This window comes from Lygodium microphyllum, chromosome 3 (genome assembly GCF_053477565.2).
Source record: "Lygodium microphyllum isolate KBCC chromosome 3, Lygodium_microphyllum_v1.1.10, whole genome shotgun sequence".
Lineage (NCBI taxonomy): Eukaryota > Viridiplantae > Streptophyta > Polypodiopsida > Schizaeales > Lygodiaceae > Lygodium > Lygodium microphyllum.
The window spans coordinates 182492652-182518486 of NC_141137.1; the positions used below are offsets into that span (position 1 = coordinate 182492652).

General features: G+C 47.4%; 1 protein-coding gene across 1 annotated transcript in view; it reads left to right on the forward strand.

The window, feature by feature from the left end:
• Positions 1 to 25188, forward strand: part of LOC148039274 (ER membrane protein complex subunit-like protein (Protein of unknown function DUF106, transmembrane)) — a 57030-nt gene extending 31842 nt beyond the window's left edge. Inside the window, exons 5-8 of the mRNA XM_087675161.1 lie at positions 23235 to 23334; positions 23424 to 23485; positions 23646 to 23716; positions 24645 to 25188. Of these exons, the coding sequence (XP_087531287.1) occupies positions 23235 to 23334; positions 23424 to 23485; positions 23646 to 23716; positions 24645 to 24752 (341 nt within the window). The 3' untranslated portion in view covers positions 24753 to 25188. The remainder of the gene's footprint in view (positions 1 to 23234; positions 23335 to 23423; positions 23486 to 23645; positions 23717 to 24644) is intronic.
• Positions 25189 to 25835: the final 647 nt, after the last annotated feature.

Here is a 25835-nt window from a genome sequence, read left to right on the forward strand (position 1 = left end):
GTAACCTTGTATATTAAACCTATGTGACAACTTATCCACATACTATGGCTGTGACATGATGATACCATGCTGATTTTGGGTGAACTGAATCCCCAAATAGTAGTGTAGGTGGCCCGTGTCTAACATAGCAAATGCATGTTTTAATTCAGCCTTAAAATCTGTAAATTTTCCCTGTGTAGGTCGACTGAGCAGCATGCCATCCACATAAAGAATGATATTCAGCAAGTCCCTCCCTTCATTCTTAGTGTATAGAGTGGGAGCAGTTGGACAATTTTTTGAACCCTTTGCTGGCCAAATGTGCATCAATTTTTGAGTACCATGCACAAGGAACTTGTTTAAGACCATAAAGAGCTTTGTGCAGCTTGTATACAATGTGCTCTTTCTCTTCAATCAGAAACCTTGGAGGTTGGGATACATAAGATCCTCATGAAAATCCCCATTCAAGAATGCTATTTTAATATCCAACTGATGTACTTTGCAACCCTAATGTGCAGCCATCGCAATCACACATCCCATCGTACTCATAGGGGATGTAGGAGCAAAAGTTTCCTCATAATCTATGCCTTTCTTTTCCGCATAGCCTTTTGCTATCAACTGTACCTTGTACTTGTCAATTGTACCATTAGCTTTACATTTGAGTTTGAAAATCCACTTAGTGCCAATGGCTGCCTTGCCAGGTGGTAGATCCACAAGATCCCATGTAGAGTTGGTGGCGATGTAGTCTAGCTCCTCTTGCAATGTACATCTTGTTGAGCTTTGTCAAAGGAAGTAGGCTCATCTTCATCCAACAGTGAACTTATAAACACATACTCATCACAATCATCTACTTCCGTTATATCAGACAAATGTGCCCCCCTTGCATCATTTACTACATGCTTGGCAGCCCTTCTATTGTGATGAGGTAATGGGGCATCCATTTTACTCTCTTGGAGAGTTTGTAACAGCCATCTCGGGACTGTTTTTGCTGCATTTATAGTGGCCCTTTGATGCTGAAACATTGCCTCCACTACATGTGACAAACCCTTATCCATATCTTGCTGTTCGTGAGCATAGGGAGCAGCAACAGCTTGCTGTAATAGGTCTGTCTTGCCATTTACAACAAACATGGACTCTAAAGAAAGTGGTTAAAGGCCTTCAAAAACATCACCAATGTCATGTGTGGCTGGCATTGAAACAAGTCATGTGAAAATGTTGCATTTTCAGCAAATATAACATCCCTGTTGACAAACACCTTCTTCGTCCGTGGTCATACAAGCGGTAGCCTTTACTTTCCGAACTGTAGCCAATAAAAATGCATTTTCAGCAAACATGACATCCTTGTTGACAAACACCTTCGTGCGTGGGTCATACAAGCGACAACCTTCACTTTTTGAACTATAGCCAATAAAAATGCTTTTTACAGCCCTATCATCAAGCTTCCCACAAAGTTCTTTTGGAATGGCATGATCATCTTCAAAGCCTTTGTAGATGCGCGATTCAATACATGATTGGCACATTGAAGCCCTCAACAAAAAATTGTGTGGCAGCCCCTTGCTTTTCAACTTACGAGTCATTTCCATGAGAGTACAATTCTTCCTTTCAACAGCTCCATTTGGTCGAGGAGTCATTTTAATAGTGGCTTGATGCATAATGCCATGTAGCCTTCACCCCATACACCCATGTATACCTTGAGTAGTCATCAATAAATGTAACAAAGTAAAGATGACCCCAAGTCCATGTGTCCTCATAGAATCACAAACATCAGAGTGAATAAGTTGCATTTTTTAGATAGCACGCACTGTATCATTCTTTTTGAAGGCAAACTTGTGCATCTTGCCCAAAATACTTCCCTTGTATGCATGAGAAAGTGGAGTCTTCATTGGAGGCAATGCATCTATCATATAACACATCTAAAGAGTCATCAAACTCCCAAAGCTCATATGTTCATAATTGGAATGCCAAAGCTTCGCATTCTACTTATGAGACTTTCGGTCATAAGTGTCTAACAAGAATAAACCCTTGTACAGGGTGTTGGACAGTTCGAGTGTATTTGTCATCCTCAAAGATGACCTAAAAGCCATGATTATTGGGGGTGGAAATAGGCAACAAGTTCCTTGTTAGATGCCAGGCACAAACAATGCATCTAGAAGCATGAAGTCTGAATCATTTGTAACATTAATATTGACTATCCCAATTCCACATACATTATAACTGTTGTTGTTTACACATGTGACACTCTTCCAAGCAGGGGCTGAATGCAAAGAAGTGAACAAGCATTCCTTGGAAGTGATGTGCTTTGATACACCGTTGTAATATACCATGTTTGCTATGTTTCAGAAGCATTAAATGTTGAATCAGTCATAGAAGAACCATAACTGTATGTGAGAAATGCATAATCCTCCTCTACTTAGTTGGCTGAAGCATCACTACCTACTGATTTGCTGAGTGATGCCTCTTGGACAGCCAAACTAGAGTCTTTCTTCTCCTCCTCGCCTAATCTCTTTTGGCACTCATTAATATAGTGACCAAGCTTAATGCAAAAATGGCATTTTCCCTTCTTTTTAGACTTATTTGAGTTTTGGGATTCCTTGTTTGATGGCTGTTCAGCATCACCTTTTTGTTGATTTTTTGCATTTACCCTAAAAGACAACATCAAGGAGGTGTGGAAACCAAGATACGTTTCTAGAAGAGAGTTTAGTGTGATGTTCTCCAATTCAGCATCTTGAATAATCTCATTAGCATTGAGTAGTTGCTCACGCAAGTCTTGTGTATAAGTAAGGTGATACTATTGTTAGCCTGCTCTTTATCATTCGCAGTCTGTCATCTCCTGGTTGTGAGCTCTTGTCAGAGTCTGACAGGAGACAGAGGAGCTCTGTCAGTCCTTTAGTGGCTGTTTTCATCAGTCCACAGCCTGCGGGAGACACACAGCCCATACTGGGCTGTTTTTGTGCAGTCAGCCCAGTTTTCTGGGCAGGTCGGCCAGATCTGGCTGGTCGGCCAAATCTGGCCAGGTCGGCCAGATTTGGCAGGTCAGCCAGTTTACTGGCCTGGGGCCTATATATAGCAGCCCCCCCAGTCATTCCCAGCATTGTATTCTGCAGGTACAACACTGTCTCCGTCGTCTCCCGCTCCGGCATTGGTGCTGCCATTGCTTCCAGTCTGTTCTGGTGCCCTCACTGACGCTCCGGGCTGCGTGCAGGGACTGCTCTGTCCATTTCAGTGTATTCAGCATTCATCTCAGTTAGTGCAGACTTTCTTCCTTCATTCCCTGCTTTCTCTCTCCTCTCCTCTGTGTTCGTGTTCTTCTTCCGTTGCGCACTCTCACATGGTATCATCGCCTGATTGAGAGCACGGAGGACATACCCTCAGGAGTGAGATACCTTACTGCTGCTGTTATCTGATCAACAACTGCCAGGCGACTTCTTCTAAGGGCTTTTCAGCCTGCGTTTTCTGTCCACGCTGTCTACAGAGGCTGCCACGTCATCCAGCGACTCAACAACCCTGCGTTTTCCACCAGTCTGTCCCTCCTGCTGGGCGACTCATCTACAGCCTGCGTTTTGCTGTCCTGCTGGTCGCTTCCACTCCAGGCGACACATTTCTTGCTGGCGACTTCTTTCCTGGCTGTTTCCTGGTGTTGGTGGTCTCTTTTCTGGTGATCGTCATCAGTTATCTTTGCGTTTTGCAGATCTAGGTGTTTGTAGGCATTCTCAGCTTGCGTCTTGGTGGTTGGTGACCACATTGCTGGTCATATTTCGACATCGACACAACTTTTTTTGGTATTTTGCAGATTGGAAGATGTCTTACCAGTTTTCTGGCTTTGATGACTCAGAGGATGAACTTCTTTCTCATCATTCCTCTGAGCGGAGGTGGGATTATCATGAGGTTCGACGTCGAGAAGAACCTCCTCGCACTCGTCCTTCTTCAGTCCATGCATCTCAGAGGGTTCCATCTACCGTGAAGGTATCTTCCGTGAAGACTGCTTCAAATGTGCGGATGCCTTCCTTGATTCCCTCTATTCAGGTGCCGATTCTCCCTTCCTTTCCGAAGGAAGATAAGTTGGATGGTTCCAACTACTCCCTTTGGTCATGCAAGGTGGCCTGCATCCTAGATACATTTGACCTTTGGGAGCTTGTTTCTTCACCCATCGACCGTCCCCCCACGGATTCGTCCGATGGCACCTCTATGGACCGTGCAGCCTTATGGGATAGGCTCAACTCTCGAGCCCGTTCCTTTCTCTTTATGAGTCTATATGATTCCGTTCTTGTACATGTTCACAGGTTACAGACCGCGGCGGAAGTGTGGAAGAAGCTTGCATCTTTGTATCAGCACAAGACATTTGCCCACAAGATTTCCTTGGAGAAGAAGTTGCGGATGCTCAGTCTTGATGATTCTCCTTCCATGAAGGAGCACATCACGAAGATGGAGGATATGCGAGGCGAGTTAGCCTCTCTTGGTCGTATGATATCGTTTGAGGATATGGCGATGATTCTGTTGCTCAGCTGCCATCACCCCGTTATGATGTCTTCTATACCAGCCTCATCACCTCGAGGACCCGTGAGACACTCCTATGGGAGGAGCTTTCCCCGCTTGTCTTGGAGCATGACGAGCGACTCAAAGAGGTAGGAGCCAGTGGCTCCACCAAGGCATTTACGGCCGGCACAGGTGGAGGCAAGAAGAAGAAACAAAAGAAAGAGAAGGCCCAGGACAAGGAGGAGGACAAAAAGGATGCGAAGGAGAAGGAGCCCAAATGTTCCCATTGTGGAAAGGGCACTCATCTCGAGGAGAAGTGTTGGCAGAAGTATCCCCATTTGAAGCCTAAGGAGAAGGACTCGAAGGCGGTCCCAGCCACAACAGAATCTGCGTTTGTGCATGTCTTTGTTGAGGAGGATACAGCCCTAGCTTCTACCACACAGGAGAAGCCTTGGCTCGTCGATAGTGGAGCATCTTCACATATGACCTTCCGTCAAGATTGGCTTCAGGATCTTCGTTCCAAAGGGGGTACAGTCACCATTGGTGACAACTCTACAGTCCCTGTTCGAGGCGAGGGGACTTTACCTATGTTTTCTGACATGCGGTCTTCCTCCGCCCAAGTTCTCTATGTTCCTGATTTGGGTTTTAACCTATTATTTGTGCATGGCCTTACTCAGCTAGGTACCTGAGTCATTTTTACACAGGATGCAGTTACAGTGGAGGATGCTTCTACAGGTGATGCTCTTTGGACAGGTACACAGGAGGGTGGCTTTTATACGCTCACAGCCTTGGCTGCGAGGACTTCCCATGAGCTTGGGCTGCTTTGGCATGCTCGATATGGTCATTTGAACCTCGATTCTCTTCGGCGGGCTTCTAGGAGGAAGATGGTGGAGGGACTTCCTGATTTCCCTCCTCTTCACACTTTGTGCCCTAGCTGCTTGAGGGGCAAGCAGCACAGGCAGCCTCACCCTCAGGTTGCTTCTAGGAGGGCTACTTCTCCGCTTGAGTTGGTTCACACCGACCTTTGCGGACCTATGGGCACGGCCTCCCTTGGGAAGGCCAGGTATTTGATGCTGATTGTGGACGACTTTAGTCGTTATATGTGGCCTTATTTCTTGGAGTACAAGAGCAAGGCATACTCCCGTTTCTGTGAGTGGCAGGTGTTTGTGGAGACCCAAACAACTTCCAAGGTTCGTGGCGTTCGAGCTGATCACGGTGGCAAGTTCACTTCTCACCTTTTCTCTCAGTTTTGCAAGGATCATGGTATTCGAGTGGAGTATTCCCATCCGAACACACCATCAGAGAATGGTGGTGTGGAGCGTGCAAATCGGACCATGGTGGAGATGGCCCGATCTATGCTGGAGCATAGGAGTCTTCCTTATTTCCTTTGGGGTGAGGCGGTGGCTACAGCGGTGCATATTCGCAACCGCTCTCCGACTTCGGCTTTATAGGACATGACTCCTTATGAGGCTTTCTTTGGTAAGAAGCCTTCCGTGTCCCATTTTCGCATCTTTGGGTGCAATGCTTTTGTCCATGTGGACAAGAAGAAGAGGAAGACGAAGTTCGACTCTAAGTCGAGAACGCTTATCTTCGTGGATTATAGCACAACCATGAAGGGATATTGGCTCTACGACCCGACGACGCGGAAGGTTGAGGTGAGCAGGGATGTGATCTTTGATGAGGCTTCGGTCTCTGAGGATCCGATTGATGGTTCCATTACAGATGTTTCTTCGTCATCGACGGACCTCCCCCCACCTTCTCTTCCTTCCAGGATACCCCTTAGCACCCCCCCTATTCCTCCTTCGGCTTCCCTTTCCCCTTTGGTGGATGTGACTCCGTCTTCTCGAGCTCTTCCACCTCCACTTCGGGATCTTCACGGGATACACAGCCTTCTTCTGATGCGGAGGATCTACCTTTACTCGGTGAGGGGGAGTCCCTCTCCGATTTGGGTGCTTTGCAGGTTCCAGAGACCCCCCGGTCTCCCTCACAGCAGCAGGAGTCTCTCAGGATTCCTTTATGGTATCGCCGGCTCATGCAGGATTGAGGTGTTACTCACTTTCCTGCTTCTTCTACAGGTCCACGTCGCTCAGCACGTTTACAGGCCCAGAGGGATAGTTCACTGTGTGTGAACTATGCTCTTATGTCACAGATTCTTCAAGATTCCGAGCCTTCCACTGTGGAGGAGGCTCTTGCACAGGATATTTGGAGACAGGCTATGCAGGCCGAGCTCGATTCCATTGAGCGAAACCATACTTGGGAGCTTGTTCCGCATCCCGCGAAACGGAAGGTGATAGGTGTGAAATGGGTCTTTAAGACCAAGTATCTTGCAGATGGCTCCTTGGACAAGCATAAGGCTAGGCTTGTTGCCAAGGGTTTTGCACAGCGCGTAGGCTTGGATTACTTCGAGACTTTTGCTCCTACAGCCAGGATGTCCACCATTCGAGTTCTTTTGGCTCTTGCTGCTCACCACCGTTGGCCTGTTTATCAGATGGACGTTAAGTCTGCTTTTCTGAATGGCGTTCTTGAGGAGGAGATTTATGTTTCACAGCCTCCTGGTTTTCTTGTGCAGGGGAAGGAGGATCATGTCTACAGGCTGCGGAAGGCTCTTTATGGCCTGAAGCAGGCTCCTCGTGCTTGGTACCAGCGGATTGACCGCTTTTTTCTACAGAGTGGCTTTGCGCGCTCCGCTTATGATCCCAATCTCTACTTACGGGTTGTGGATTCTCTTTCTGTGTTCCTTATCTTGTATGTGGATGATCTTATCATTACAGGGAGCGACATTCAGTAGGTGGAGCATAGTCGGTTCATTCTTCAGCAGGAGTTTGACATGACGGATCTAGGGATCCTTCACTTCTTTCTAGGCCTGGAGATCTATCAGATGGCACAGGGCATTTTTATCTCGCAGCACAGGTACATCTCCGAGCTTCTTTCGGAGTTTGATATGGCTGCGTGTCGGCCTATCTCATGCCCCATGGACCCAGAGTCTAAGCTTTTGACAGATGGAGTTCCCCTTACAGATGCCACTCGTTACAGGTGCCTTGTCGGCTCTCTCATCTGGCTGCTTCACACTAGGCCGGATACCTCTTTTGTGGTGGCTTTATTGTCTTCTTTTATGAAGACTCCTACCCAGGATCACTGGCAGGCAGCCTTGCGGGTTCTTCGCTATTTACAGGAGACTCGATCCTTCGGGATCATGTATGGAGATGGGATTACCCTTTCTGGATGGAGTGATTCTGATTGGACAGGTGATGTGGATTCGAGACGATCCACTACAGGTTATGCTTTCACCCTTGGATCCGGTGCTGTCTCTTGGAGCAGGAAGAAACAGCCTACTGTGGCCCTTTCTTCTACAGAGGCTGAGTATCGGGCCCTCTGTTCGACTGCTATGGAGGCAGTTTGGCTCCGTCGCTTACTAGCGGAGATTGGCTTTTCCTAGACCGGACCTACGGAGCTGCGCGTGGATAACTAGAGTGCTCTTGCTCTGGCCAAGAACCTGGTGTTTCATGCTCGCATGAAGCACATTGAGGTTCAGTATCACTATGTTCGAGAGCGGATCGTGGATTCGGAGCTGGTGGTGGTCTATTGTCCTACGGCGGCCAATGCAGCTGATCTCTTTATGAAGCCTTTGCCTCAGGCTTCTTTGCTTCATCACATGCGGTTCTTGGGTCTTCAGACCCTCCCAGGATCTAAGAGGGGGTGTTAGCCTGCTCTTTATCATTCTCAGTTTGTCATCTCCTGGTTGTGAGCTCCTGTCAGAGTCTGACAGGAGACAGAGGAGCTCTGTCAGTCCTTTAATGGCTGTTTTCATCAGTCCACAGCCTGCGGGAGACACACAGCCCATACTGGGCTGTTTTTGTGCAGTCGGCCCAGTTTTCTGGGCAGGTCGGCCAGATCTGGCTGGTCGGCCAAATCTGGCCAGGTCGGCCAGATTTGGCAGGTTGGCCAGTTTACTGGCCTGGGGGCTATATATAGCAGTCCCCCCCAGTCATTCCCAGCATTGTATTCTGCAGGTACAGCACTGTCTCTGTCGTCTCCCACTCCGGCATTGGTGCTGCCATTGCTTCCAGTCTGTTCTGGTGCCCTCACTGACGCTCCGGGCTGCGTGCAGGGACTGCTTTGTCCATTTCAGTGTATTCAGCATTCATCTCAGTTAGTGCAGACTTTCTTCCTTCATTCCCTGCTTTCTCTCTCCTCTCCTCTGTGTTCGTGTTCTTCTTCCGTTGCGCACTCTCACAACTATCACCCTCATCCATGTTTACATTTGCCAACTCTCTGTGAAAATAGGAGACCTTGGTCTCATTGCAGGCAATAAACATACGCTCAAGAATGTCCCATGTTGATTTTGAGGTCTTGCAAGATTGAATGTGTGGAATGATGGCCCTTTTTATTGACAATGATATCAAAGAAAGTGCTTGAGCATTCTTTGAATCCCATTTTCTCTGATCCTCCATAGGAGGGGGGGTAGTAGCACCAACACTAGCAATCTGTCCTCTAGCGTGATGCTAAGGTGTGAGACCTCCTGGTTGCTGCAAGTCACTTGTAACATAGTCCCACAAGTCCTTCGTAACATGGAGGTTGCGGACCATAAAACCCCACAATGGGTAGTTGGAGCCATCAAGCTTGTCCTCCTGAGTAAGTACATCAAGGATGCTGCTCTGATCATCATTTCCTTGACATGCCATGCTATTAGGAATGAGCAAAAATTTGGGGCCAAATACTTCGATGCTGAAGTATAGTATGTGTACTTCTCAAAGTACCAAAATCCTTGAAAGTTGAGGATCATCAAACAAGTACCATATTGTCACACAAATACCGAAGTGTACACAAGGTCATCCAAATCAGCACTCAGCCACAATAATAACAGCAATACACTGCTGTATACTGCTGTAATACACCTGCCTCCTAATGCGTACTCCCAAAAGTACAAATTCCAGCAATTTAATGCTAATTCTCACAAAGATTTTTGAATTTCCCCAAAATTTTCTGCTTAATCTGACTGTAGCAGCAATTAAATGCTGCTGTACCACTGATTTTTTGCCTTGCAATATGTGCAAGGCAAAAAACTCCAAATTTCCTTGTGAAAGGCAAAGAAATTGAAGAAAGTTTGAACTTGCAAGTCAAATTTCTGCAGAATTGCACCTCAGGATGCATGCCAATAGGGAATAGTAGCTGAAATTTTCTTCCGGATGTGTGGTGGAGCTTCCACAGCAAAAAGCCCCAAATTTTGTGCACAAATCTAGTAGAAATTGTGCAATGTTAGCTTCCTTGGTATTGAATCATGCACAAGAGGTCAATTTGGTCAAAAGCCCGAAATGTTGGGTACCTTGGGATGTGTATACAGAATTGGGGACCTTCACGTCAGGCTTGATGGTGGGCAGGGCATCGTATATAGTGCTGTTGGCTATAGAGGAGGCACTTGAGGCTATAGATGGCGGAGTTGACTAGGGAATGGTGGCAACAATGTGGCAAGGAGAGGGGAATGGTAGCTAAGAGCAAGTGATGCGTTTGTAGGGAGTGCTGGTCAATAGAAGAGCAGTGGCGTAGATGATGTAGAAGGTGGAAGGGGCGCTACTGATTGGCAGTGGTGGTGGCCAAAAGAGGTGTAGGGAGTAGAGGTAGCAGGCAAATGGTGCTTGAGGTGCAATATAGCAGGTGCACCAAGTTCTGGCAGAAGTGTGGTGTTGGAGCAATGGACGTGCACTAGAATCAGCAACGTTGGTGGCATCTGCTGGTATGTAGAAGGTGGCGCTTGCTATTAGGTGCATTCAGTTGTAGGAAGACTAAATTAGCGGCGCTCAGCTAGCAGACTCAGTTGTAGAATGGTGGAGCAAGCTGGTGATAGTGCGTGAGTGTTGGGAAAAATGGTGCAGGGCAGGTGTTGCTGGCAGCGTTTGGCTGACAGGTAGCTCAGCTGTGGTAGTGTGGCTCTTTTTGGAGCACATTGTCAAGTGGCCCAGCTGGACAGGTTGAAGGATGAGTTGGCGGCCCTTCCTTCTCCTCTTCTTCGGACTAAACATTGGTTGGTTGCAGCAGGACCTTGGTAGAGCAACACCGGCTGATGGTGGCTCTTTGGGATCCGTGTGAAGAAGTTGCTGTGGTACTAACTAGGAGAAAACAAGACCAAAAATAGAGCAGAGAGAAATTGGATAGTGACAGTGAGTGAGTTGTAGCAAGAGTGTAGAGAGTCCTCTTTCTCTTCTTCAGACTAAACATTGGTTGGTTGCAGCAGGACCTTGGTAGAGTGGCACCGGCTGACGGTGGCTCTTTTGGATCCGTGCGAAGAAGTTGCTGTGGTACTAACTCGGAGAAAACAAGACCAAAAACAGAGCAGAGAGAAATTGGATAGTGACAGTGAGTGAGTTGTAGCAAGAGTGTAGAGAGTACTTGATGAACTGCAAAGATAGAGTGAAAGTACAATCTAGTTTAGGTCACGAATTGACCTATCCATCCTTCCACCAACTAACTAGAGTTAGGCTAAGTTACTCTAGTTCCTAGTGTCACTACTTTAATGTCTAAAGACACTAGATACACACACTACATTGACACTTGAATAAATGTCCACACCACACGTAACACATTGGGCATTGCCCAGAATTACCAAAATCTAACAGTCCCAATGCATAGGCTTAACAACCAGAGTAGATCTTATGTAGAGAAGGAAAAGCTACGCTCGAAGCCCGTAATGTCGCGCTATTGCCTTGTCCTGACTGCTCCTTCGCACCAGCCCCCGTGTGTTCCCTCGCGCCCGCCCTCGTTTGCACCTGCACGTCGCCATCGCATCCCCCCTCCCCCGCCATCATCCTGTGGCGCGCTGTCCCCCCGCCAGCTTCCTCCCCCTTGGCGCGTCTGCCTTGCCTAGCTCCCCTCCCGTGGGGCGTTGCCCCCCGCCTAGCCCCCTCGCGATGCCATCCCCCGCGCTGCCCCCGCCATTCCCACCCCTGCCTTGCTATCCCCCCCCCCCCGCCAAGCTAGTCCTTGCACCAAAGTTCCCCCACCTGAAACACCCCACCCCCCCCCCCCCACCTCCTCCGCCCTATGGTCCCGGCTCTATCTGGCAGACCTACCACATCTGCGCGTTGCCTATCGTAAGCTGGCCATCTGTGGCATCCAACACCTTCCCCATCGTCAAAAATATCTCCCCCTCCTCGCCATCGGTCCCCCCCTCCCCTCCAGTTGCTTCCTCATCTGCAACAACTTCCCTCCCCCCTCCGGTAGCACAACAATGTGATTGGTAGGTTCTCAGAAGGGACACACAATGAAAATCTCTGGTTAGATGCCGGCGCATTCAGCGAGTGTCCCCCCAGTCAAACACCTTGCGTGTCGTCCTCTTTGAGGAACACCTCTTAGTCGTCCGTGCCACAGAGTTGATGGAGCTAAAGAAAACATCGATCTTTGGTCGGGTAATAGGACATTCCCCATCCAGGACCGAGCTTCGGGACTGGCTTCACTCCACGCTACGCATCAGCACAGTACATATCGTGGAGGCGGTTCTTATGGACCAAGGGATCTTCATGGTACGGCTCACCTCGATAGACACAACCCGTGAGTTACTAGCTAGTTTACCCTATGCGTCCACAATGGGGGTCATTTACATGGTTCCTTGGTACAGTGGCTTCACAGTGGAGGCATTTGCACTCCACAACAGGCTTCTTCGGCACCTGATCACCCTTCTCTTTCTCGGCTTGGCGATAGACTATCGCCAGTTGGTGAAAGACTTTCGACGGCTTTTCGACGCTCTTCCTCTTCTCAGTCTTTGAAGTCATCTTCTTCCTCCTTGTCTTCATGCTCTTGGATTATATCCAAGTCTTCTTCCTGCCTCTTTCGCGGACACAGTGACAACCGTAGGAGTCCCAAATGTACGGGTGGCAATGAAAGAGATCAAGAATATCCCAGAGTTCCTAGAGATTGAGGTAAGTGGACACTCCTTCAAGCAGCAGGTCATTGTGATTGGACAGCCAAGGCAGTGTTTGCGATGCCATGACTTTGGGCACTAGGTTACAAAGTGCACACGCTTTCGGAGCTAGGGAGGCTTCGTTGACAGGCCCACAGGTGGATGCTGACGGTTTCACACGAGTATAGAGACGACAGAGAGAGAGATGGCAAGGGGGACCGTAGGTAGCTCCACAGCCATGACAGAGAGCAGGACGAGACTACACATCCACCCCCCCACAGAGGCATCATAGGCAGTATCACCTTAGGGCTCACAGCCCCCATCCAGGTCCCACACCCCCCTCCCCCATACCTGCCGGGTGCCTTTGACCACCCTACCGTCCCTCGATCCTCCCTCTCCCCACCATCACTCTTGTCGACCAGCACCCCTCCCTCCCCTCCCCCTCCCGCAGGAGGTGAGGAGCCCCAGACACCGACATCCTCCACCTGTCAAAAGATGACGTACCAACAAGATAGTAGGGTTGGCGGGGAGGAACATGGAGTGAACTCGGCAAACATGGAGAAGAAAAGAGAAGAGAGAAGAAACTCTGATGAATGGAATGATGAAGTTCCGAATCATGGAGTGAATGTGATATAAGGGAACAAGGGTGCCGTAGCACAAGGAAGATGATGAAGACAGCCACAAACCACGAATCGCAATGTCCTCTTGAAGGGGTGTGAGGGTAGTGGAGAGGCTGGAGAGAAGAGGTGACGGACTGAATGAATCAACCGTAAGGAATGAATGAGAGAGTGGCCTATAAATAGGCACAATCAGTCTAGGATGGCGCCCCTTTTTGGGGCTGCAAACCCTAAACGCAAAACACAAAAATGCAAAAACGCAAACTACAAGTGAAGGGTGAAGGGTTTCTCAACACCCCCTCTCAGGCCCAAAAAGGGGAATAAGAGAAGAGGGAGGTGGAGATGCAGTGCTTATGCAACAAGTGCCACTTGGACAGTGTCCCTCATGGGAAAATTGTTCACTTGCCCAAGCGCCCTAGTACAAAGATAAAGAAAACATGCAATGCATAGCAGGAATGTCGGATTTTGTGTGGTGCCGAGAACCATAAGGATATGCCCGTACTCAATCTCGTGAGGTGGCTCCATGTTGACCAAGTGATGAAGAAGATTAGAGGACCCCTAAGATCCAAGATTTCCACTAGAAAGGGAACTTGTAGTAAAGAACAATAGATAGTGAATTGGAGAACCCGAAACTCAACCTCAGGAGAGAAGCCCCTAGCTCCGTGCATCCATGCTGGAAGGAACATGAAGGCCTCGTCACCAGGTCGCGGCTGAACCTCCGAGGTCCCGATCTAGGTGGTACCTGAAGATCCTGGGTATCAGTAGAAGAGATGGCTGGTCGAAGACAGCCACCCCAAGAAAGTAGATGATGGGTGAAAAACTTCATGTGGAGTAGGTTCCCCCTCTGAGGTGGGAGGTGGAGGGACTCCCGCTGAAGTTGAAGAAGTAAATGCCCTCTCTGAGGGCAAAGAAATAACATCCCCTTCTGAATCCCCCTCTGAAGTAGATAGGGAATCCAAAAACTTATGGATCACGGACTCCGAAATGTTTGATGACAAAGAAAGTGCTGCTAGTCGTGTTGAAGAAGGTATTTGGGGTGCCGAAGAGCTTCCAGAGATAGCCTCTCGAACTTGAGTAGTCGAGGGTGGGGAAGGGTGAGGCTCAGAATGAGCAAGAGGTGGGCAACAGTCATGGTCTCTTAGTGGAGCAGACTGGGTAGCCGAAGAAGAGGAAGGAGTCGAACAGCCACTGTCTCTCGAAGGAGCAAATTGACGAGGAGACGGTATCAAACAATCACTGTCTCTTGATGGAGCGGACTGCAGATCCGTAGGTCATGGAAGCCACTGTACCTGAAAATAAGTGGGAGAAGATTGCCGCTGGCATTGCGACAATCTCCAGGAGGTCATAGCACCAATCGATCCTCCATGTGCTCGAAAGGACTTAGTGCCCATCGGATGCGTCTTGTTGCCTTGAGCATAGTACTTTTGATAGCCGATGCAGAACGTTCTCTGTGGCCCAGAAAGGAGAGGTGGCACAAGGAGTGCCTGGTGGAAGACGCATATACTCACGGGGGTGGGGAGCAAAGGTCGAAGTCGGCAAGCATCGGTGGTGTGTCCGGTGATGCCATAGTAGGAGCACCCAGTAGTTTGGACATCTGTTGGTAAAGAAGCCATGGATACCAGTGTGCCTTGCTGAAGAAGGAAGAGGTCAGCCACCATGAACCACGAACCGCAATGTCCTTCTCAAGGGGTGTGAGGGCAGCGTGAAGCACGAACTGCAATGTCCGCCTCAAGGGGTGGGAGGGTAGTGGAAGGGCTAGAAGTGAGCTGCCAATGGGAGGAGGATGTGACCAGTAGTAAGAGACTACAACCACTAGGAAAACGCAAGTGAGGAGAGAGAAATACTAAAACCGCAGGCAGCAGGAGAGAGAAAGACAAAACGTAGGCTGTAGGAGAGAGAAAGACTGAAAACGCAGGAAAAAACAGCAGCAACAGTCAATATGCTGAATCAGCTCTGAATAGTGAGTGATAGGCGGGAAACAGGCGCCAGACTGTTGTAGTCAGCAATGGCCAGCTTGGACTGCGATGTCCTCCGCGTTTGGGGTGTGGGCAGCAAACTGAAATACCTGAAATTGTAGATAACAGCAAGGGACAGCTGAGACTGCGATGTCTTCTGCGAAAAGGGTGTGGGCAACAAGCTGAAACACTTGAAATCTGCAAAAACGAGATTTTGATGCAGTGGAAGAAGAAGAGAAGGAGATGCCGAACCTGCCACCAGTCTTTGCCTTCACTGGAGTGGAGGATCTTTGCCGTTGTTTGAGCAGATCTAGCTTTGATACCATGTCAAAAGATGACGTACCAGTGAGACAGTAGCGTTGGCGGGGAGGAACACAGAGTGAACTCAGCAAACATGGAGAAGAGAAGAAAAGAGAGAAGAAACTCTGATGAATGGAATGATGAAGTTCTGAATCATGGAGTGAATGTGATACAAGGGAACAAGGGTGCCGTAGCACAAGGAAGATGATGAAGACAGCCACGAACCACGAACCGCAATGTCCTCCTGAAGAGGTGTGAGGGTAGTGGAGAGGTTGGAGAGAAGAGGTGACGGACTGAATGAATCAACCGTAAGGAATGAATGACAGAGTGGCCTATAAATGGACACAATCAGTCTAGGATAGCGCCCCTTTTTGGGACTGTAAACCCTAAATGCAAAACGCAGAAACGCAAAAACGCAAACTGCAGGTGAAGGGTGAAGGGTTTCTCAACACCACCCACCGGCAGTCTTGCCCCCTCTCACACAGCCACAATTTCGTCCGTCCATGCCACCAGTCAGACTTTCTCGAGACAGGCACAACTGCTACCACAGGAGTTTTTTTGTAGTGGGCCATGGTCTTACTTGAGAGTTGTGGAGCGTGGAGTATTCCCACTACCCCTAGAGGTGGGAATCTTCGTGGTACGCAAGTCTAGGAGCGGCAATGTCCATCTACTAGTAGCACCGGATGGACTAAACTACGCCTTCTTCCTTCAGATCTCTCACACAAGAGACTGGACGATGACTCAGATAAAGGAGGAGGTGAAGAGCCAGGTGGTAGACCATATCTCCCAGTGGATGGGAGAAGATGGACTAATACTTTTCTCCCAACAGTGGTCGGGTTTCATGATGGATATCAACTGTGGTCGAGGTCCCTCATTTGAGCATTATCTTTTGAGCCTGTCCGCAGTGGAGAGCGCCGATGGATGTGATCGAGTGCCCCTTGGCGCAGGCGGCCCGTTCTCTACCAGTGTATGGAGTCCCGGCTTTTAGCCTGGTTGATAGACGCCCTGGTGGTACCACCAAGCACATCCCTCACCCCCATGGTCCGCCGGAGGGCTACCATGGGGGAATGGAGTTCACCATCTAGGCCGGCAGCGAGGCGTATACGTATGCCTCATAGTTCCTCTTCTTCGTGAGTGGCTTGCACACCTGTTCGGTCAGTCACAAGTCTCCCTATGAGTTTACACCTTGCATCCTGGAATGTGAATAGCCTCTGTTATAGCGGGGCATGTGGTTCTAGGAGTTGATTGTTCGGCAGGAGCTACAGTCTGCCCTTTCCGGATAGATTAACATCTTACTTCTACAAGAGCACAAGCTCACTCCTACCCAGGCCCAATGGGTAGGCGAGGTACTCTCAGGCAGCTCACATACTTACTGGGAGCACGTCATTGGTGCCCACGGCAGGAGTGAAGGCGTATGCACCTCTATTGGCCCGAGTCTCACCACCTATGTATGAGACCACGGGACGATAGTGGTAGGGAGGGTTCTATTGTTAGATTGGATATTGGGGACTCGTGCCTTGGAGTCCTCAATGTCTATGCCCCTACAGAGGTTAGGGCACGGAGCAGGTTCTGGGTGGAGATCGCAGATGGACTCCCAGAGGTGGACTCTTGGATCATTGGAGGAGACTTCAACAACCTGGAGGCTTTAGAGTGTTAAGGTTACGGGATCTAGAGCATGGCAGTTGGTTATGGTGGATGGAAAGAGAAGAGTGGACTCATGATGGAGAAGACCAAGACACTGTTTGTTTCACTAGTGAATTAGGTTCCAAGATTGAGACTTGGACTCATAAACACAATCTTGTGTATGTGGACAATGACACTGACACTTCACTGAAAAGAAAAGAGTACTATCATTGCGTTAAGAAAAGGAAGCAAGTACAATGCTTTATAGGAAAGTAGGAAACTGCAGTAGGCACCATCGTGCATATGGGATAAGTTAGCCTGCATATCCTTGACCCTGAAGCTCCATACAAAGAGGCTGTTTGAGTGAGTGTGATTGCTGATTCTCAACATAGAGGACTAGGAGGGCAGAGTCAAAAACTACCAGGGCATGGCTGGGGAGGAGCAGGAGGCATGGGAGATATTTCTATTGGCAGTAGGAGCACGTGATGCCTGGAGAGACCCTGCCTTCCACTAGGAGGGAGAGGATGCTAGACTTCTCTTGGGAATACAGGCGGCTAGGTGGAGTCTTGTTGGAGCGGTTGGATAAGTTTTATGTGGGAGAGTGGGGAGGCTCTCGTGGAGGCCAGATTGGGTAGTTGGTGGGCTCAGGTTGTCGGATCATTGCCCGGTTCTCTTGACACTCGATCTCCTTGCATCTGCCCTAGACACGATCGTTTTGGATCCCTAACTCGATCTATAGGAGGGAGGAGGTGAGGAGACAGATTGAGCAGATTTGGACCAAGGAGTGGGGCAGGAGGGACCGGATCGTAGAGGAGGTTGCAGAGGTCCTAGCCGAGTCGAGCAGTAGATGCCAAGAGGCAGTGATACAGGCTAGGAAGCAGAGCTGGGAGGAGGAGAGAACACTCTGGCAAGACCTTGTAGCCACTCAGAGATTATTATAGGAGGCACCAAGGGATCCCACCCTCCATGCACGGGAGGTGTGCACGCAAGCAGCCATCGCTGGCCTAGAGGATAGGTACTCAGAATTCTCTTTTCGCACCTCAACAGCCTTCAAGGCATGGGAGGGGGACACGATGTGCAGGGAGTTTTTCTAGGTGCACCTTAGGAGAGCAGATACGCAACCTTCGAGATTAGTATGGGAGAACTTGTTCTAGCCTAGATGAGGTGATGGAGATTTCCACCGACTACTACAGACACCTTTTCCAGCAAGAGACAACCTTAGCTAGAGGATAGCGATGTAGACACTGGGATCACATTCTGTTCCTCATCATAGAGGAGATGGGATGCTCTCTCCTAGCCCCCTTCACTGAGAAGGAACAAGAGGAGGCTCGAGAGATGATGGCCTCTCTAAGGCCTTCTTCACTACCTATCTGGAGGTAGTGAAGGTAGGTACCCCCTACTAATGGCCTTCCAGGAGATTTTCACTTCAGGATAGATGCCAGGGCGTCTTTCAACAGGCCTTATTAGTCTTCTTCCCAAAGGGGGAGACCGGTTGGAGCTTTCCCAGTGGAGACTGATCACCTTATTGTCAATGGCCTATAAGGCATTAGCAAAGATGATTTATTAGGCAACTACGCCCCGAGCTTCCAGACATCATTCATGACACACAAACAGGCTTTGTCTAGGATAGGAGCATCCTAGACAATGTATTCACCTTCTTTCAAGCGACAAAGTGGGCATAGACTAGCCGTACTTCTCTTGGATTCCAAGAAAGCTTATGACAAGGTGAACTTGGATTTCCTAGAGGGCACCATGGTGAGGTTGGGTTTCCTCCAAGCTTGGATTCCCGGGGTCTCCGCACTTAACAGATCGGCCACCACCAGGGTTCTCATAGGTGATAGGTGAGGGGAGGAGTTTCTGTTGGAGAGATCGGTCCGGCAGGGCTGTTCCCTGGTCCTGTACCTGTTCCTGCTCTTTGCAGAGGCAATGCCTCACTTCCTTAGGTCACGTGTGAGCGAGCGGATTACGTGGAGTAAGGCTGGCTCTTGAGGTGTTCTGTTTTGCAGCGGGTGCGAAAATCAACTGGTGAAAGTCGGTTGGTTTCCTCACAGACCCAGACTCTAGCACGGAGTGGGGCGTCCACCTGGGATTTAGATGGGTGAGCAGAGGGCAGACCGTCTGTTACCTAGGGTTCTAGGTGGGACTCGACATCACTCCCGCCGACCAGCAGTATCTTCCAGTCCTTGATTCTATTTGGAGAAAGTTGACCTATTGGACTACGGATCGCCTCTCACTAGTAGGCTGAGCCTTGGTGGTTAACCAGGTCCTCCTAGCGATGGCCTGGTACATCACCTCGTGTTGGTGCTTCTCCTTATCTTGTGTAGTGCAGCTTTGCCGCCTAGTGCGGAACTTCCTTTGGTCCAGGTCAGATAGCTCTAGGGATTCCAGGGCCAAGGTGGTGTAGGTGACCATTATACAGGATCGGTCAGAGTGAGGGCTTGGGATCATAGACCCAGAGGATTAGAGTATAACCCTCTTGGGCAAGCTAATTGTCCGCGGACTCATACCAGGAGGGCAGACCTGGAATGTCCTATTGGAGGAGGGTCTTCAAGATTGTAGACCGAGGCTTGGTGGTGAGTGGAGGCCGTCCTTGAGATGGATCTTCATGTTAGCCAAGATCACCTTTCCTTCGTAGCTTGCTCCACATGTGGCAGGGCCTCCGTAAGGCCCTAATCTAGAGCTCACCATGTTGCCAGGAGGAAATAGATCGTCAGCCGGTGATCTGGAACCCCCAGGTTAGAGATCGGGAAGGGGCATAGATTGGCGAGCACCCCCACATCCATTGGGCTGGTTGGGAGGCGGGCCCAGCTCGTACCATCAGGACATGGTGAGAGGTGTATAGGATGGTGGACGAGGTGCTATAGCAAGTATCAGGCTGCCAGAGAGGAGTGGAGTTGAGGAGAAGGGAGATAGACGCAGCAATACCTCTAGAGTGGCTTACTCCCTCGATACGAGAGCCGATAGAGCTCGGGGCGGTATGGTCCGCTAGGTTTCCACTAGAGGGATCCCGCTATAGGTGGCAGGTAGAGTGGGCGGCACTCCACTTAGGACCTTCACCGTACAGGAGGGGGGGCGTCTAGCTCTTGACAAAGGGCAGCAGGATGAGGAGATAGCTGTTCTTTCATGGAGGAGGATCCGGATAATTGGCCTTCAGGGAAAGACATGGCGGCTGGACCATTTTGTCCTTTGGAAATAGCTCAGGGAGTGGCGCCTCTGGATCTGGGAGGGCAAGCCACTTGATGAGCTGGAGTGGGATCCGGGAGAGTGGCTATGGCAAACCACGGCGGTCACCAAAAAGCCATCGAGGCTCCTGGAGTACACTGCCAGGATTGGCAGACACGTACTGATGTAGGAGGATATGGATTGGGCACTGTCACGTAGCAGGCACTAGGCAGAGCACAGCATCACGGAGCCTTTCTAACGGACCTTCTGGCCCTGCCTATGGGATAGCTAGAGGTCGAGGAGGGTATCATATTTCTTATGGCTAGTGGCACATAGAGGCTTGGCGATGGGAAGTTGGCTTGCCAAGATGTAGGAGGGAGTTTGTAAGCGCTGCACACAACAACCTCTAGAAACCCCAAAGCACTACCTTTGGTCGTGTGAGGTTGTATCTCATGGGGAGCTTTCTATTGGCAGGCAATTAGCTAGGACCGTCACCTTCTGTATGAGGCCGGGATGCAAGACATGATATTCATTATCCAGGCAGGGTCGTGCGCAGTGGTCGGTTTGAAGGCTCTACCCATCCGCCAGGTATTGGAGCCCATAGTAGACCGCTCTGAGGTATGGGACATCATAGGGAGTCTAACTGGTTGGCATATCTGGAAGGTGCAGTGTCAAGAGGCTTTCGGCAGAGAGAGACTTTCAGTACAAGCGACCTTAGCAGAGCTATGGACCTCCATCATCCACTCCCTCCGCAGTTGATGGGATCAGGTGCAGGGTGAGTCCAAGGCTTGTCAGGAGCTCCGATGTCATTTCATCTGCACTTGGAGTGGCCAAGACCTGTTTTTTGTGATGCAGGCAGGCAGCCCTAGATGGCGATACATCCCCCCCTCCATGGCTTCTTGCCCCCATCCCCCCCAGACCGCCTTGAGAGGCTTGTATACATGATGTATTTGTGACTTTCATCAGCTCCAGCTAGTCTGTTGAGCATGAGCACTCCGTTGTAATCAGTTTTTTGAGTAATATAACCAACCACATTTTACTTGCAAAAAAAAAAAAAAGGGCTTGACAACCAAAGATACATATGTAAGTCACAAGTGGCTTACGGCCAAGCCTAGTCTCATAAAGTGTACAATCACTCAAAGCTTTGGTTGGCTTGTGATTCAACACATACACTGCACACATGATAGTATCAAGTGAAAATTATGTGGGCAACTTGTTATGTGTAAGCATGCAATGTGCCATCTCATAAGAATCACGTTTTTCCTTTTAGCCACACTGTTTTTGAGATGTATAGGCATAGCAATATAATGTCTCTTTCAAACATGAATGTATTGAATTCATGTAACATGTATTCCCTCCCTTTGGTTTGTACAAAAAGCAACCGGCCTTCAACCACTGCAATATTCAGCCACGGCCAAGAAAACTTTGAACCAATCAAATACCTTTGATTTGTGCCTCAATGCATATGCCCAATAATGATGTGTCATATCATGAATGAAGGTCACAAATACAAGTATCCTTTCATAGATATGACATGCATGGATCCACCAATATCAATATGCACAAGCTGCATTTTTTAATGAGCACACACGGATCCCTTTTTCGGAAACAAAGCTCAATGCATCTCGTCAAGGATGTAGCTCTCATATACATTTTGGGTAGGTGCTTTCAATAGACTCTAAAGCAAGATCAAGCACAATATTTTTGCTTTTCAAACAAAGTAAATTGCCATAGTTGAGATGACTAGACCGAATGTCACAATTCGGTATCATTCGTAATAGTGGCATCAATGTGAAATGCATCCTTTTATTTTCTCCTCGCATATATATCAAGCTTATATATGCCATTGTACAATGAGCCAGTGAGAAGGGCATCCCCATCACTACAGTCATAGACATTGCATCAACCAATGTGGAATTTAACCACAAAACCAGCACATGCAATGGTTGAAAGTTAAAGCAAGTTCTTCTTTATGCAAGGGATATATAAAACCTTTTGATCAGGATAGTTTTCCTGTTCACTGCAATAAAAAAGCTCCAAATTTTTTTGATAAAATTTGGTGAAATTTAGGCTTAAATGTGAGAAGGCTAAAACTTTGACTAAGAATTTTTTAGAAATTGTGTGCAGAAATGATGAATTCCCAAAATTTTCAGTCAAATCTAGAGGTCTTGGGCAAAAGCCCCAATTTCCTGGAAGAAATTGAGTGAAAATTGATGTTTGCCTTGAAATTCCCAAAATTTGTGCCTGTAAGGAGACTGCACGTGAACAGGGGTCTATTGAGGTTGGAAGAAGCATGATTAAGGCTGAATTGCATTAAATGTTAGTTTAATGCACTGGAGTTGTCAGGGGGGCATCAGTCTTGGTAGAAAATGGAGCACAAAGCTGTCAGGATGGGGGGACAGGTGATGAACAGGTCTGTACCGTGATGAACAGGTGGGATAGAATTGCTGGACAGTTGCAAATAGGCAGGTCAGAATCTTTGGAGTCTGGACAGTTGTGAACAGACCTGGACAATTGCCAGCAGGCTTCAGGACCTGTTGATGTCGCTGTACTTGTTAATGTGACCTGGCAGGTTGCCCATGCTGACTGATGCAAAGACTGTTGGGCAGATGACAACAGCCAACGATGGGCATGGGCACTAGACCAACGCCTAGCTCCAACTCCTACAGACCTTGGTATTCAATCACTTGTTGCATGAGGTTTGAACAAGTAGTGAAGTTCAACCCATTGATTGAACCGAGTCTTCTCACTAAAGGCTTTCTATGCGAACACAACTAACTAGAAGAGGTATTTGGCACACATTCACCACTCTTTCTAAATGGCTCTTTGGATTTCCAAATATGTTTCATTGGCTAGTAGAAATCATGGACAGTCAAACCAGCCATGTGCATGCTGAAAATTGGCTAAACAGCAACAAATACATGCTGAAAGTTGACCCTATATTCCACTGTAAGACGTTGTAGACCATGGTTGAGAAAAGAGAAGCAAGACAGCTTACAGTAGACTGTAAGGATGGCTTGAGAAACCTCTTTCTCATGGTAAAAGTTCTGATGGTAAACATTTTGGATGTATCTAATCTCCTTGTGCTTTTTAGAATCTTGACAAATATATGTTGTGGTTTAGTGCATCTGATACCGATGTTTAAATTTTAATTCATGGAGTTCTGTTTGCTCCTGATGTACAATATGATGGGACTCAGCTAAATCCATTTGATTTTATGGAATCTTTAATTTACAGCTAAGATTCCCTTCCCTTTAACACAACGCTTTAGACCAATGTTGCAAAACGGCATTGATTTGAGCTCAGTGGATGTAAGCTATGTGAGCAGCCGATCGTGGTAAGTATCTTCTATTTTCTTGAGCACCTTCTGACCTACATATTTAAGGTTCGTTTATTAACCAAAGGGTTGTATGATTGAAAGTGCAGGTACTTTTTGAATCTTTTTGGACTAAGAGGGCTTTTCAGCTTGATACTTGGTGAAGAGAATGGTAAGTGATTGCATCTAAGCTGTTAGTATTTGTGTCTACTTTTTCTCTGTTTTTAGGCCCTACTTTGCATAGGTTTAGGAAAGGTGCACAGAGAGAGTTGAGTAGCTTTAGAATAAAATATTGACAGCGATAATGAAATTTTCATGTGGTATTATTACAGCTACAGATGATACACAAAGGATGCTGCAAATGAGTGGCCAAATGGGTGGTTTTGGTGTTGATCCATCTAAGGTATGTATTGTCCGAACTTGCTTATCTTTGTCTCTGAGCCGTAAAATTCCTATGTCAAAGAAGGGAAGTATGTATATCTGGTTCACTGTATTGCCACCACTTACAAGAATGTTGGCTTGAGTGCTTGCTTAATGTGCAAGTTGTCTTTTTGACTTTAGCAGTATTATAACTCGCAGTATCATGAGCTCAAACCAGGGTTATTAGTATGCAGTAAAGATGATGCATGGTTATTCAGTTATTGCAATATATCAATATGCTTATTGAAAAATTGAGATTATGAGCTGATTGTAAAGACACACTTGTCAGACAAAAGTCTTCATTGAAACCTGCTTATTATGACAGGGGGTTTTATGGTAAGAAGGGGCTTAATGCCGGAGTCAAGCCTCTGTATTGACAGACACTTGTTGTTAGGCAAACTCATTGTAGAAAACATTCACTTAGGACGTTTCTTTTCTTGCCACTCTGAATTTGAGATATGGCTTGCTGTGCAAATTGGAAAGCCCTGCTGAACCATAACAACAGATAACAGGCTTTATTCCTAGTCATTGTGGTTAGTAGCTGCCACATCCTCAAAAAATTTGGAGGGCCCTAGTACGAATGTCAAGTGAAGGTGGTTTTGAAGCACTTCTGTTGAGACCTTTGGTACTAAGCATCAATTGGGTTCTGTCTAAGCCTTCAGTACCAAGCACCAAATGGCAGTCTTTTTCTTTTTAATGAACATGGGTTTTGTGGTGTCATATTTTAGAGGTAACTCTTAGTTTTTATTTATCCGTTTGCTTTCTGTACTTGTGTCAAAGATGAGATTTTTACTTTTCAAGTTTGGGCCAAATAAGAAGTTACATGACAATGCAAGTTGGCTCCTGGTGCTCTCTGTGGTCTGTGTTTGAAGTTCGTGATCTTATGACTTGTTTTGATAATTCTGTTGCAGACTCTTTCAGCTGAGAAGGATGGGCTTGAGCTTATTCAACATGACTGGGCTTTACCAAAACTGGAGCAGGAAGCAGAGTCTGTTCTGAGACTACTACTTTCTAGTTAGAATAATTTGCATTTGCAGACAAGGACACTCGTGCTACTAACACCCTCACTTGCTCGCGGTTGCCTTGGCATGCATATATTGTCTGCACAGAGATGGAGGTTTTAAGGACCTTAACAATTGTAGGTCTCAAGAAGAAATTGGCCATGTAGTTTGCATAACATGAAAGTGTTAGTTAAGTGTCAAATCTTTTTGTAGGATTGCTATTAACACCACTAATGGGAAGTGAGATTTGAATCTTGATTGTGGTCATGTGTAGTGGAGTTGAAACCCTTTGCCATAGGACTTCTTAGAAGGTTTGTCAGTTTTGGGTTTGGGAGTTCACACTTTCGGCCATTGAAGATGTCGTGTCCCTAAAGGGGATTTGTTAATGAGGAAATCTGTAATGGGTTTTACAACTTTGTATTGAGCTATCAATATAAAATTACAAAGTCAAAAATTGGTGGGGCATTGTTCAATATTAGTACATAGTATTATCCACTTTTAACTTCCACACTCCATAGATGGATATAGTGATTTTGATATGATTTTTAAAAAGGACAAAGGTAATGCTAAGAGAAATCATTGAAAATAGAGAACCATTGGTGTAAGTGTTTAGATCAAGGGTGCTATTCAAAGAGAGGTAGAATGGAAAATGAGAATTGGATTGTTATACTTTGAAGATTGAATGCTGATTATCATCGAGCAATTAAAAGGAAAAGTGCACACAAGAAGGGTCTAATTAGATAGCATGATGGATGTTTTATCATCATATCATACTAATATATCAGAAGGACAAATAACAATAGGTGAAAATGGCATCCACAGGAATTGATGACAATTAAGGTAATGATAAAACAATGTATCTATCTAGGTTATTATGAACACCCTTTTCGCTGATGTCTTGTTTCATTAACGCCAAAAGTAGAAGGATTCCTTTGTATCATTCCTTAGACCTTTGAACTAGTGTGGCGAAATGAAGAGTGCCATGTGGTCATATATGATATTTGACTTTTTTTAGCTTATTGTCTTTTCTTCTACATTCAAAGGAAAGGACAAATAACAATTGGTGGAAATGGTATCCACAAGAATTGATGAGGATAAGGT